Source organism: Actinia tenebrosa, unplaced genomic scaffold (assembly GCF_029948245.1).
Source record: "Actinia tenebrosa isolate PJP-AT-01 unplaced genomic scaffold, QUT_ActTen_1.0 utg179__unscaffolded, whole genome shotgun sequence".
NCBI lineage: Eukaryota > Metazoa > Cnidaria > Anthozoa > Actiniaria > Actiniidae > Actinia > Actinia tenebrosa.
The window spans coordinates 84,848-98,213 of record NW_028292596.1 but is presented as its reverse complement, the minus strand read 5'-3'; the positions used below and the strand labels follow the sequence as shown (position 1 = coordinate 98,213).

The 13,366-nt window shown below is 36.0% G+C and overlaps 1 protein-coding gene across 1 annotated transcript in view; it reads left to right on the top strand.

Moving 5' to 3' along the window:
* Positions 1-2,113: 2,113 nt before the first annotated feature.
* The window catches only part of LOC116287138 (myotubularin-related protein 9), a gene marked incomplete at its 5' end in the record, with an annotated part of 73,641 nt that continues 62,388 nt past the window's right edge, over positions 2,114-13,366 (top strand). The window contains 2 exon segments of the mRNA XM_089025413.1: positions 2,114-2,175; positions 6,169-6,323. Of these exon segments, the coding sequence (XP_088881539.1) occupies positions 6,240-6,323 (84 nt within the window).

The following is a 13,366-nucleotide window of genomic DNA, read 5'->3' as shown; positions in this document are numbered from 1 at the left end:
TGTACTTTGGACAACAGACAGTCCCATTACCTACCTTTTGGCAAGATTGAGCTTTGCGATTTCAATGTAAGTAAATGCATTCTTAATTAATAATAATAATCACAACTTTATTAAGAGGGTGGCATTAATAGCACGTACTACACTAATAAAATAGTGTGGAACCTCAAGAATACTACAGTGTAATAGCCTTAATACATGTAAACCTTTAATGCGTCCTATAGAAATCAACAATGTTAGTTGCCGATTGAAAGTGTTGGTTTTCAAACTGAGATCATGATGCTCGATCAATTATCAACAAGTTCCTCTTGACAGCATGTTTGAAATCAGACTGCCTTATAGATTGTAAGTTTGACTAGGATTTAATCAGCGCCGCGGAATAAATCGTATTTTTCAAAAAAGATTTTCCTAAAATGGAAATATAATAAAGTGCGGCTAATTTCTATAGTATCTATTTAGATTCAATTCAATTCTACAAGGAGTTCGACAGCACTAATAATAAAGTTCAAGTTTAGTATGTCTGCTCTCTGGAAACTTCAAGATACTAATCTATATAATGAACAGAAATTACATGGCCACTCTTTATCCTCTCGGGCTTGAAAATATTCTCTTGCCTTCCCTGCGCTACGGTGAGTGAGAGATAATTACTCACCCTCGACAAGAATGGAATTCGACAGTGTAATCTCCGCTGCCCATAACACCATGAAATATCACCAATATCTCTCAGTTAAAAGTATAATATATTATTTAATATCAATGATGTAGTGCAAAAATGCTAGGAACAAGTGTTCAGTACCAAAGTTTATCTGGATTTTTTCTTTTATCTATGTTTTTTTGAGAGGTCGGATATATTTTTTTTCTCTATGGTCCACTGTTATTTGGTTTCATTTTTATTTTGCCTATTTCAATATTATTGTATTTATAATTTTCAAGTGTATATGACACAAAAACATTTTTAATGTTGAAATGTGTAGTTTATGATACTAATAAGAATATCATGGTGAATTTGTTTCAAAAATGTATTTCTCTAGAAACTCAACAATTAAAGAAAATTTAGCACAAGCTGTGACGTCATTTTTCTTTGACTCATACTATAGATTTACTTACCCTGGTGCAAATCCTAGCTGAGCAGGATACTGTTTAGGATCCTAAAGGATTCTAACCAAGATCTTGTACAGGATCCTGTTTAGGATAAAGGATCTTGAACAGGATCCTATAGGATCTTGAATAAGATCCTACAGGATCCTATGAATAGGATCCTATAGGACATTGACCAGGATCCTATAGGATCTTGGACAGGATCCTATAGGATTTGGACAGGATTCTATAGAATTATATTCAAGATCCTACAGGATCCTATAGGATATTGAGCAGGATCCTACAAAAATAGGATCTTGATTAGGATCTATGGGACCCTTGAATAGGATTCTATAGGATCTTGAATAGGATCATATAGGATCTTGAATAGGATCCTATAGGATCTTGAATAGGATTCTTTAGGATCTTGAATAGGATCCTATAGATTTAGGAGAGAGGGGGTAAGTGCGCACCGTCGGCTTTCATTGATAGTAGTCGAATTTCAAGAAGGTATATTTGTGTTGGGACTATGTAATGTCTACAACACATATTTTGCAGTTTTATAAGTCGGCTATCTGTGGATGAAAATTGGATTTGAAAGAGTCGATTGAGAGATAAGACCATATGCATCTATGCATTATTGCTAGAGTATTGAAATAGCTTTAGTCTTCTGTCCTGCAATTTAAATGATGTGGTTCAAATATCTCAACCCAATATTTTTTATATGGTTCAGGGTTCCCTACATTTCATTCAAAAATTGAGAGGAAATTAGGGATTTGAACTTTTAATTTTTATTATACATTGATACACAGCTTTCAGGAAGAGCATTTAATTTTTAACGATGCAAATACCGTGTCTAAATAAAGTTAATTATTGTTATTGTTATTAGTAGTAGAGATGACTTCTTCAAGACTAACAATCTTTTTTTTTTTATGCAGCTCTTGCATTCTGCAGTTGTAAAGCATAGAAAGAAGATACTTTCTGGAGAGCAAGCTATCCTAACCATTTGCTGCAAGAACTTTGATTTAGTCAAACTGAGTTTTCAAACACAGAGGAAGCTTTTGAATGTTGCATCATCCATTGAAGACCTGTCAGTTATTGGTAAGTCCAACAAGGTCTTGTTTTTGAGTCCATTCTTTTAGTTTTAAAAATAGAAGATCATATGTGTACTCCAAATGATGTATTTCTTTCTTGGTCTACACTACATTGCCGATTAAAACGGTTTTTTTTGTTTGTTTAAGGCGGCGAAATATGGGACACAAATATCACAAAAATCATGCAACTTGTCGCGAAACGTTGTTAGGTTGCAAGTTGAAAATCATTGTTGCACGTTTTTCACCCCGGTTACATGTAGTCTCCTACGAAGACGCTAAGTAAGTATTTAGGGGAGAGAGCGTTTCGCGACGACACTAATTGCGGCTGCGTATGAGACTACATGTTAACCGTTGTATCGCTAACCCGCTGTTTCAAAACTCTGATTGGATTTTGGTCTTTTCTGAACCGTTAATCATCTTGGATTTATGCAAACGAGTGTACGAACACAATCGCTTAGCGTCGTCCATCAATATGAAATGACTCTAATACATACTAAGGAGTGGTTTTAGGGTGGCTGACTACTTTGGCAAATAATAAACAGAGACTTTTTAACCTGAAATTTAATGCTGATTTCAAAATGCAAAGAAAAATGAGGTGTCCCGAGCTTGTTTTTCAAATAATAATCACTGAGTGACATGCGTCTGTACAATTTTGGAAGAAAAGTAGCGAAAATCAATATCTGTAAATAAAAAATCATAAAACCCAACATTGTTCTAATAAACAGAATTGTTTTAAACTTTGGAAGGCAATGGGATATTACCTGTCATCCCGGAAAATAACCAAAAAATTTTTGTGCGGAGTTTTGCCCTCTTTGAGTTCAAAACGAGTATCCCAACCCTCTATATGGTTCTTCAATAAAATCGTGAAGATTATTCAGTGCTTTTTGAGCGCGCGCACGTCGTGGGCACAAATCGAATGTTGAAAAGTAGTCTGACATCTGCCTGTCACGTATTCAAGCCATTCTCGTTGCTCATCCTCATAAAACTCAAAATATTGTACTGCAATATTTATCATGAGCAAAATGTTTTTAGCTGTAAAGCAATTCCAACGAATTCAGGAATTCCGAGGCTTTGGAAACTCACCGCTTATGACTTCTCACCTTTTCTGGTCTCTTCTTTTTGTCTCCCCGATTAGTAGGGCACTTGTGCCCGGCTAGAAGATTAGAGACATTAATAAAGTCATTATTATTATTATTATTATTCGCCTATATTCAACAAGCCTGAAGCGTGATGAGGTTTTACCCCCGTCTCTAGACAATAATCCTTTTCACACTGCTTTTGTTAAGGAATCAAAAATTTTAATATGAAAGAATTTAAAAAACTATTATGGTATAGAGTCGGGGGTGAAACGTCATCACGCGTCAGGCTTATTGATTGATCAGCCTTGACTTAACTTAAAAACTACTTTCCAATTCCAATCAATTCCTTGGAATACTCTCGAGTCATGTTTTTCGAGTCATTTTCGAAAAAAATGTGCATTAGCCGAAGCTGAGCTATTGTGTTCGTAGACTCATTTGCATAAACCCAAGATGATTGACGTGTTTTGAAACGGCCGGTCGCGATACACTGAACGGTTATCGCTGTAATGGTATTTTTTGCAATATTCTGTGAATGAGCTCTCACACGGTACTCTATTCAATGCACACGCTATTACCAACATTTTAATTCCCATATTCCAACACCAAAGGCCATTAAATGTTATTAATTATATTTAGTCACTGCCTAAAAGCGGTGCTCCCGATACGCAAGTCACAGGGAGCCCAATTTGAATGAATGTGGAAGTTAAAATTAAAACCGGTAAAAAAGACTTTATTCAATTTTATTCAATATTAAGATAATGTCTCCCACAATAAAAAAACATGCACTGAAAACGAATCAAAATGCACTACATCGCTTTCTTTGCGCGAGAATACTCTCTTGATCCCACTTATATGAATTTTGTAATCAACTCACCACCAACTCCCCCAGGGGCTAGTTTTTTCCTTGGAAGATTCTTCGACAAAGTTTTCCGTGGCCGACATTTTTTAAGCTTTGAATTCCTGATTAATTTTACTTATAAAACGAAAGAGAACTACAAATAATCCATTACAATATCAGGTTTAGTGAAATTTACCTCGGATGTCTTTCATTGAAATCGAAATTTTGGAGATTTCCGAACTTTTATGGACAAATCAAGACTATGAAACAGACTTGAAAACTGGTAAAAAAAAGGTGAGCAAAATACATCTGAGCGTACTTTTACTTAATTCTTTTACACTAATAACGATTTATATTTTTACAAGAACCGTATTTTCATTCATAAAAGTCTAATATTTTTCGAGGAGCTTGAAAACATAAGCTTACTAGATTTTGAAAATTCAATTTTACCAGTTTTCATCTTGTTAACAACAAAAGTTTTTGAAAAACTAATAAATTTACATTCATTTATACTTGACAAGAACAACCGAGGCAAAATAGAAAATAACGCAAAATGCAATGCAAATACAAAATATTTTCTTTGTCAGTAAATTGGCATTTGGAAATGTTTTTTAATATTTTCTTAGCTTTTGAAAGTGAAAGACAAGGTACCGCTCTTTATACAAGAACATACATCTCACAACAACACAAATTTAAGCTCACTTTCGTAATCATGTACTAGGTCGAAAAGCTCAATAAACAGTTGAATATTTGGTGTAATTTTAAAACTCATTGAATATTTAGATAAATTATCTGTAGAAAGATATTAAATTATTGAATGAAATTCAAAATGAAAGTACTCTTACCATAATAACAAAACAGGTACACTTTTTTCGCACGTTTGTCATTCTAGTTCGTTGCTCCTTTGTCGGTAATTTTAGGAATGTTATTTAGCTTTAAATTTTGTCAAAAATCTCTTGGATTTGTTTAATTGTGGAATTCAAAAAGTGCTTTTTCAAATGATTCATTTATATCATGTATGAACTACGAATACTCTTACCATAAGAACAAAACAAGACTTACTTTTTTCGCTCGTTCGTCATGCTAGTTTGTTGCTCGTTTTCCGGTTATATTGTAGTTATGTTATATACACTAAATAAAACAAAATAGAAAATGTCCTAACCTCTATCTTCACACTGTGGCAAATTCTTTTTTCCATGATTTCTTCAATAATTTTTAAGTCGTCATATTCCAAGTGACGTGTGATTTGAAAGCTCGACCATTCAGAAACGCTAGGTACACCTGGCGGGCGACACTTTTACCGTTACGCACAGGGTTCCCATGCGACGACCACGAAAACTGAGTTGCATAGCGAAGAAATAGAAAACGCGTGCGCATGCTGTGTGCTGTCATAAAGCACGCGGGGGTTGGCAGAACACGAGAGAAGTGTTAGGAGAAGCACGACGCGTGGAATGCTTCTGGACACCTCGAGTGTTTTGCCAATCCCCAAGTGCTTTATGACTGCACACACCACAGCAAGCAAGTTTTTTATTTCTTTTATAAAATACAAATTACAATAATAGATAGGAATGAAGCAACGGATAGTGCGCGCGCGTGCAATGTGCTCTCATAAAGCACGCGCTCCAAACCAATCAGAGCGCGACATTAATAACAGTTATTTTATAATTTACCATATTCTAGAACTATGGTGCTCCGCTTGCTCGGGAGCTCCGCTATAACAGATCAAAACTTCTGTAAAAGTAGTTAGAATTTAGAGTAAGAAGAGATAGCTAGTTTTTTTAGATGTTTTTTTTTAGTTGGCATTTAGTTCTTCTACTACGTTAAGCTGATTATTCTGCATTCTTTATTGTGCCTTTTTCTTGTGTATGATTACAAAAAGGATATGATTAAATGGTAATTGAACTTCGTGTCGTGCAATTTTGGTCTGAAATCAAACTTGCAATTACAAATCACACTCACGCTACGCGGTCGTGTGATTTTGTAATCGCGCGTTTAATTTCAGACCAAATTGCACTCCACTAAGTTCAATTACCATCATTAACTAGTGTAATTAATTTAGAGTAAGTGAACTTTTTTCTTGTAGACGACAGCAGCCTGAAGTATCCTTTTTTCTATCGACATCTACAGTCTCTTAGTGAAGAAGATGGATGGGATATGTTCAGCACTGACATAGAATTCTCTATGATGTGCACTTCCACACAAAACTGGAGAATATCACATGTTAATAGAGACTACAAGGTACATTGGTTATCCATTCATTACGCAAACAATATGAGCAAAATGCATCTGACTGTCAATGTTATACCGCAGGGCTTGGGGAATATCCTGGATTCATATTCTCACCGGTATGCCGTCCGAAAACTATGCTAGTGCCTGATCACTTTTTATGCGGTAATAAATCTTGGCTAAAAAGTGAACCCTAGCCGGTTTTTTAAGTTTTTTTAAAGGTTTTTTAAAGCTCTGTAAAATTTCAGGAATTTCTTTAAATTTTAATATATAAATTTAGAACCTGCCTAAAAACGGAGCTCCCTGTGTTGTTTTATTTGGCAAAAAGCTAAAATTGTCTTTCAGTTTAGATTTCATCTGAAACTCGTTTTGAATAAATAACTAGTCGTGTTCTTTATAAAATATTTAAAATATTTAATATTAAAATCTGCGGGCGCTCTTGCGGTGGCGGGACGGCTCTGAATCTGCTCTCAATTTCTCTCCTTTTTTTGTTTACTTATTCTGCCGTCTCGTAATACTTTTCTCCAAGACAACTTCTTTACAGTCAAACAAGCTCACGTGTTGAACCCTAGAGTCGATTAATGATTTGAATTTTCGAATTTTGATTTCATTATTCAGTTGAAATTTACAACGTCGAAAACGAAGATATGAAAATTCCAATCAACTTTAAATTCAATATACGATATTTTGATTGGTTAATCAGTGCTAACACAGCCGGAAGACCAAGAAAACATGGCGGCCAGAAATAGTCTTGGCCGTGTTTATGTGCCGGGAAAGCCTCTACCTGATATTATTCGACAGGAAATTGTTCATCTCGGCAATAGCGGATTGTCCAATAAAATAATTCGCGACAACTGAAAATTTCTAGTTGGGGAGTCCAGAAAATACTTAAACATTACTGTGTCTCCATTTCGCTCAAGGCGGTAGCGTTCCCTACAACATTACTGATGATATGCTCCAAGTAATTGAGGCATGGAAATTACAAAACCTAGTGTGTATGCTTATAAAATAAGAGAGCGACTTCTGCTCGAAGGTATCTGTAATTTAGATGATTTACCTTCTTCATCGCACGAGTCGAATAATGAACTGAATTTTCATTTGAATATTGCAATATTGCATTATTCCGGTTCCTACGTATAAAAGGAATAATGGACTAATGATTTCATTAATCGAATCTAGGGGTCAACGCTTGAGCTTATTTGACTGTAAGGTTAGTTTTACGTCTTGACGGTATTCGTCTTCTCTTTTTGTCCATGATTAGTGTTTTCCCCTTCACTTTCATACTTTGGCCTATCGGTAAAGACATTTTAGTAGCTACGTCTAAGTCGCTTTAAAAGCTCTTACTTCCTTATTGACATCTTTTTTGAAGTCATATCTCTTTTTGTAATCTTTCTAAACAAGCACTATTTTTTCTTTTCATTTCTATTACTATTCTCACTGAATAAATTATCACCAAGCAGTATAAATTAAGTCAACACACATGACTCATTGCATAACGTCGTTTGGACCTTCGAAGTACGAATTTTTCTCGCTATGGGTTTTTGAGTATTGGATGTGGGTTTTTGAGTATGGGATGTGGGTTTTTGAGTATTGGATGTGGGTTTTTGAGTATGGGATGTGGGTTTTTGAGTATTGGATGTGGGTTTTTGAGTATGGGATGTGGATTTTTGAGTATGGGATGTGGGCTTTTGAGTATTGGATGTGGGTTTTGAGTATTGGATGTGGGTTTTGAGTATTGGGCATATTGGGTTGAGCATAGTAAGAATAAAGGTTGGCATATTGCTACTGGATTAGTTATTATGCACTATTACGACTGGAGTTTGGCTATATACCATCTCGTATTGTCGGGGGACAAGGAGCGGATCTCGCCCCATAACTTAATCATACTGCGACGTGATAATGGCTTCAGTGAGGATATATTACTGTTCTGCCAATTCCTCTAGTTGCTGACACAGTCGTTGGCAACAACTTACTTTACAGGGAATTTATTTTTTCCTCCACTTACTTCTTTATTCAGGACGGTTCTCCTAGCATTTACTTCTTTCTCTCTATCATTTCTTCTTACGATAACAGATTTCTCTTTACTTTCTGCTCTTTTTATTCATCTTTTTATTTATTATTTATTTATTTATTTATTTATTTTTGCAATTCATCTCTTTTTAAGTCTCAACCGTCATTTCTAGTTGTTTGTTTATTTTTGATTTGTCTTAGTTTGAATTAGCTCGCAGAGCAAAAACCGTTGCCAATTGAGTGCGCGCACAACGTCTAAATAGCTGTTCCACGCTCGTGCAAACTGTCTCGAGCACGCTCTCATGGCTTCTTTAGGAAGAAAAGGACGCATGATAAGCTGTTTATATCTCAGCGCTAGAAGCCTAGTCCACAAGATGGCAGAACTGCAATCACTCTCTATTGATATGGACTTAATCGCTGTCAATGAAACCTGGCTGAAACCTGACATACTTGACAGCGAACTTCTACCTGGTCTTGGCTTTACCATCCACCGACGAGACAGACTAAACAGGATTGGCGGAGGAGTTATACTGGCAGTTAGAGACTCTACACAGCTACGCCATCCAGATCTGGAAAGCAATTCAGAGATGCTGGTATGTGAAATTCGCCCTGACTGCAGACGAAAGCTCGTCGTAATAGTGTTTATAGACCGCCGGATTCTGATGCTGACTATCTAAAAGAACTTAAAAAGTACTTGCGCCTTGTCGCTCGGTCAAAGTTTGATCAGATGATCATTTGCGGAGATTTCAACCTTCCACTTATGCACTGGAACACTGGGACTGCATCATCCAACGACTCCACCCACAACGTATTCACCAAACTAGTACGTGACAACGTTTTATGGCAATTGGTTGATTTTCCCACAAGAGATGATAATGATGATAATGATGATGATATTGGATCTCATTCTTACGAACATCCCAGAGAAAGTACGTAACATACGCAGTGTTTCTGACATTCTTAAAACTGATCATAAATTGATCAGTTTCTACTTGGATTTTTACATCCCCAAGAAACCTGTGATCAATCGCTTCGTTTACAACTTTGAGCAAGCTGACTGGAAGGGACTCAATAATGAGCTCTCTAACACACCCTGGGATGTGGCCTTTGTGGATGACGACGTAGTTGCATCTATATCCAACTGGAGTGACCTCTTTCTGTCTGTTGTTGACCAGCACGTTCTAAGAACTCTGGTACGAAGTCACGGGCACCCGTGGCTGGACAAAGAACTGTTGGTATTGATTAAAAAGAAGAACATACAAAGACGAAGAGCACATGAAACTGGATGCCCCTGAGAGTGGTCCAAGTTTAAAGAACTACGACGCAAGACCAAATAACTACTGGCTAAGAAAAAGAAAGATCATGCTCACGACCTTAGAGACTCCTTGTGCGAGAATCCTAAAGGCTTCTGGTCTCTTGTCAAGACTTCGATGACGCAACGTGCTAGCCCCACCTTCCTTCGTGATGGTTTTTCTTTTCTAACAAACAGTGCTGATAAAGCTGATCTGCTGAACTCATACTTCCACTCAGCACTTACCGCAGAAGATTCAACACCTCCAAGTGCTTCTTACCTTCCTACAAATACTCCAGTCTTATCTCATATTCAGCTCACCATTGCTGACGTCACCAAAGTCCTAGAGTCATTGAATCCAATAAAAGCATGTGGACCAGATAACATCCCTGGAATGCTCTTAAAGTGCACAACTCAAGCCATCGCCTCATCACTTTGTCAACTGTTCAATTTATCGTTGTCGCTTGGGTCAGTTCCAGCAAGTTGGAAACGTGCCAATATAACGCCTGTCTTCAAAAGAGATGATCCTTCTCTTTCTGCAAACTACAGACCAATCTCGCTGCTGTGCGTTGTATCTTGGATCATTGTTACAAATACTTGTCCCCATTCATGTACCACCTCCAACATGGATTCCTAAAAGGGAAGTCAACAGTAACGCAGCTACTCTAGTCTACCATGACGATCTAAAAGACAAGAAAAAAATATTTAGACAGTCATACAATAAATAAAGCGATTTTTCTGTTTTGCATATCATTAAATATACTAAATAAATTAGATATATGTATAAATGTATACTACAATGTTTCTGCAATCGAGTGTATATATATATATATATATATATATATATATATATATATATATATATAATTATTTAAAACGTTTTTTCATAGAGTGCTCAACTTTGTAGGAGCATTGTATATCAAATTGAATTTTAGACGTTAGGATTGATTCATTGTTTTAATTGCGACAAATCTGTTTCGTATGACCATCGCGAGACGGCCACACTCATCAGGCAGTTACAATGAATGACCGTTGGTAGGATGTAACTAGCATTTTAAAATCTATTCGTTTTAAATTACAATTGCGTGATATTATGGTCTAAATTTCTTAAGTGGGTATCCACTACGATGGGGGCACAGACTTGCTAATTCGTTGCGTTTGTCTAAAATTCAATTTGATATACACCTACTTGCAAGAACGTTGACATACGATATTAGAACATTTGTGATTTAGTGAGAAAGGAATACATTAAAAGACACAAGAAAAAGTTCAGCTTCAGTCATCTTTCGCTTTTTAATATAATTCCTATTCCACTAAATCACTGTTCTATTTTCGTATGACAATGTTCTTGCAAGTCGGTGTATATATATATATATATATAGACAGACAGACAGACAGACAGACAGACAGACAGACAGACAGACAGACAGACAGACAGACAGACAGACAGACAGACAGACAGACAGACAGACAGACAGACAGACAGACAGACAGACAGACAGACAGACAGACAGACAGACAGACAGACAGACAGACAGACAGACAGACAGACAGACAGACAGAATGAATGAATGAATGCACCTTTATTTGAGGACGATAGTTTCATAAGTGTCATACACTTCTTTACATGAAAGTCGTACTTCACAAGAAAGAGATTTACATATAATATGTGATATATTTAAAAATGAATTAAATAATATGAACTATATATATAGCTATTAAAATGCGTATAAATGATAAATATAAAGTGACTAGGTACTATCCGACTGCCAATTAGACAAATTCTTATTAAAAACTAACCTAGAGGATGAAGTTCGGATATGTGAAGGAATAGAATTCCATAATTTAGCTCCTCTGTAAGAGAAACTTTTTTTAAAGAATTCAGTCCTTGGAATGGTTTGAATTTCTAATTTATCTTCGATATTTCTCAATTTAGATTTATAAGCATTTGAATCCTTACTTTTTGAGAAAAGATCTTGTAAATAAGATGGAGTATTGTCATGCAAAATATCATACATCATGAGAGAAAGGCGCTTTTCGCGTCTTATAGCCAAGCGGTCCCAATTCAATTGTTGCAAGATGTCTGCTGACCTTATGTCATAGCCCTGAAAGGTTATGATTTGGGCAGCTCTGTTCTGCAACTTTTGAAGTCGGTCTGCTTGGCCTTTGTTTGAATTACTCCAAACAAGATCACAGTAATCAAATAACGGTTGAATAAGAGCCTTATACATAAGTATTAAGGTATCAAGAGGGACAAAATCTCTGGCTTGTTTTAAACCATTAATGGAAGAGCCAGTTTTCTTACATAAGTTTTCAATATGAACATCCCAAGTTAGGTTTTGATCTAAATACACACCAAGGTGTTTTGAAGAGGTTACCCTCTTTACCTCTTGATCCTTAATCATGATATGCGAAGAAATTCCCAAATTTGAAAGCTGAAAATTTGATCCAATTAACATATATTCAGATTTTACTACATTCAAACTCAGCTTATTAGCCAATAGCCAGTCACTGACACACAGTAAATCTAAATTCACTTTATCATAGAGTTCAGTAGTTGACTTTGATGCGTAACTAATTAGGGTGTCATCAGCATAAAGACGAGGCTGACTATTTTCTAATGTCTGATATCTTCAGTGAGCCAAGGAGAGTGGTTATTTCTAACCCTACGTGTTCTCAAGGGAGCATGAGCATTAGCAACTCGAAGAAAAACCTCTTCCCATTGCTCTACCATTTCACTAGGATCAGACAAATTGTCAATAAGAGACCAATCTATGGAACTCAGCTGAGTCCTAAACTTATTCGAATCAAAATTCTTAAAGCATCTATATGTAATATACTTATGACACTTAATATTTAACAGACAGACAGACAGACAGACAGACAGACAGACAGACAGACAGACAGACAGAGAGAGAGAGAGAGAGAGAGAGAGAGAGAGAGAGAGAGATGTCTTTTATTTAATCTCGGGAAATTTCATCAATGTACAAATTGGTTTTCATGAAAACCGAGTTCATAGGTAATATATATAAAAAATTAATAATAACGTTAAGAATATATAGACAGATTTATGAAATAAATTCTCATCTACCCCCCAAAAATATTATAGTAATTAAAGTGTTAAGGACCAACAGACGAAAGATTCCTCTTAAAAGATTTTAAATTATTGGACAGTCTGACACTTTGGGGTAACGAGTTCCACACTTTTGCACCGTCATAAGAGAGAGCTCTTTTTAAAAACTCAGTGCTGGGTTTCGGTAACTTTAAGCACTTCTCTCTACCACGAAAATCGTAGGTATTTTCTTGAAAATAAAAGAGTTCCCTTACAGATTTTGGTGCAAGTGCATTTAAAGTCTTAAACATCATTATTGCTTTATGCTCCTTTCTTCTTCTTTGTAAGCTTTTCCAGCCTAAAGAAGTTAAAATATCACTAGATCTGACATCGTAGCTGCTTTTTGTTATTATTCTTGCAGCTCTATTTTGCATTTTTTGCAATCTTTCAGCAGACGTTACTGGTAAATTATCCCATACCACGTCACAATAGTCAAACCAAGGTAAAACGAGAGCCTCATATATGGTAATAGCTGTCTCCAAGGGGATGTAATCGCGGACTCGTCTTATGCCACTCAATCCAGAAGATATTTTTTTACAAATGTAATCAATATGAGCAGCCCAAGACACCCGTTCGTCAATCACAACACCCAGAGTTTTTGCTGTAGAGACTCTAGTAATTGGTTTGCTATTTAAATATATG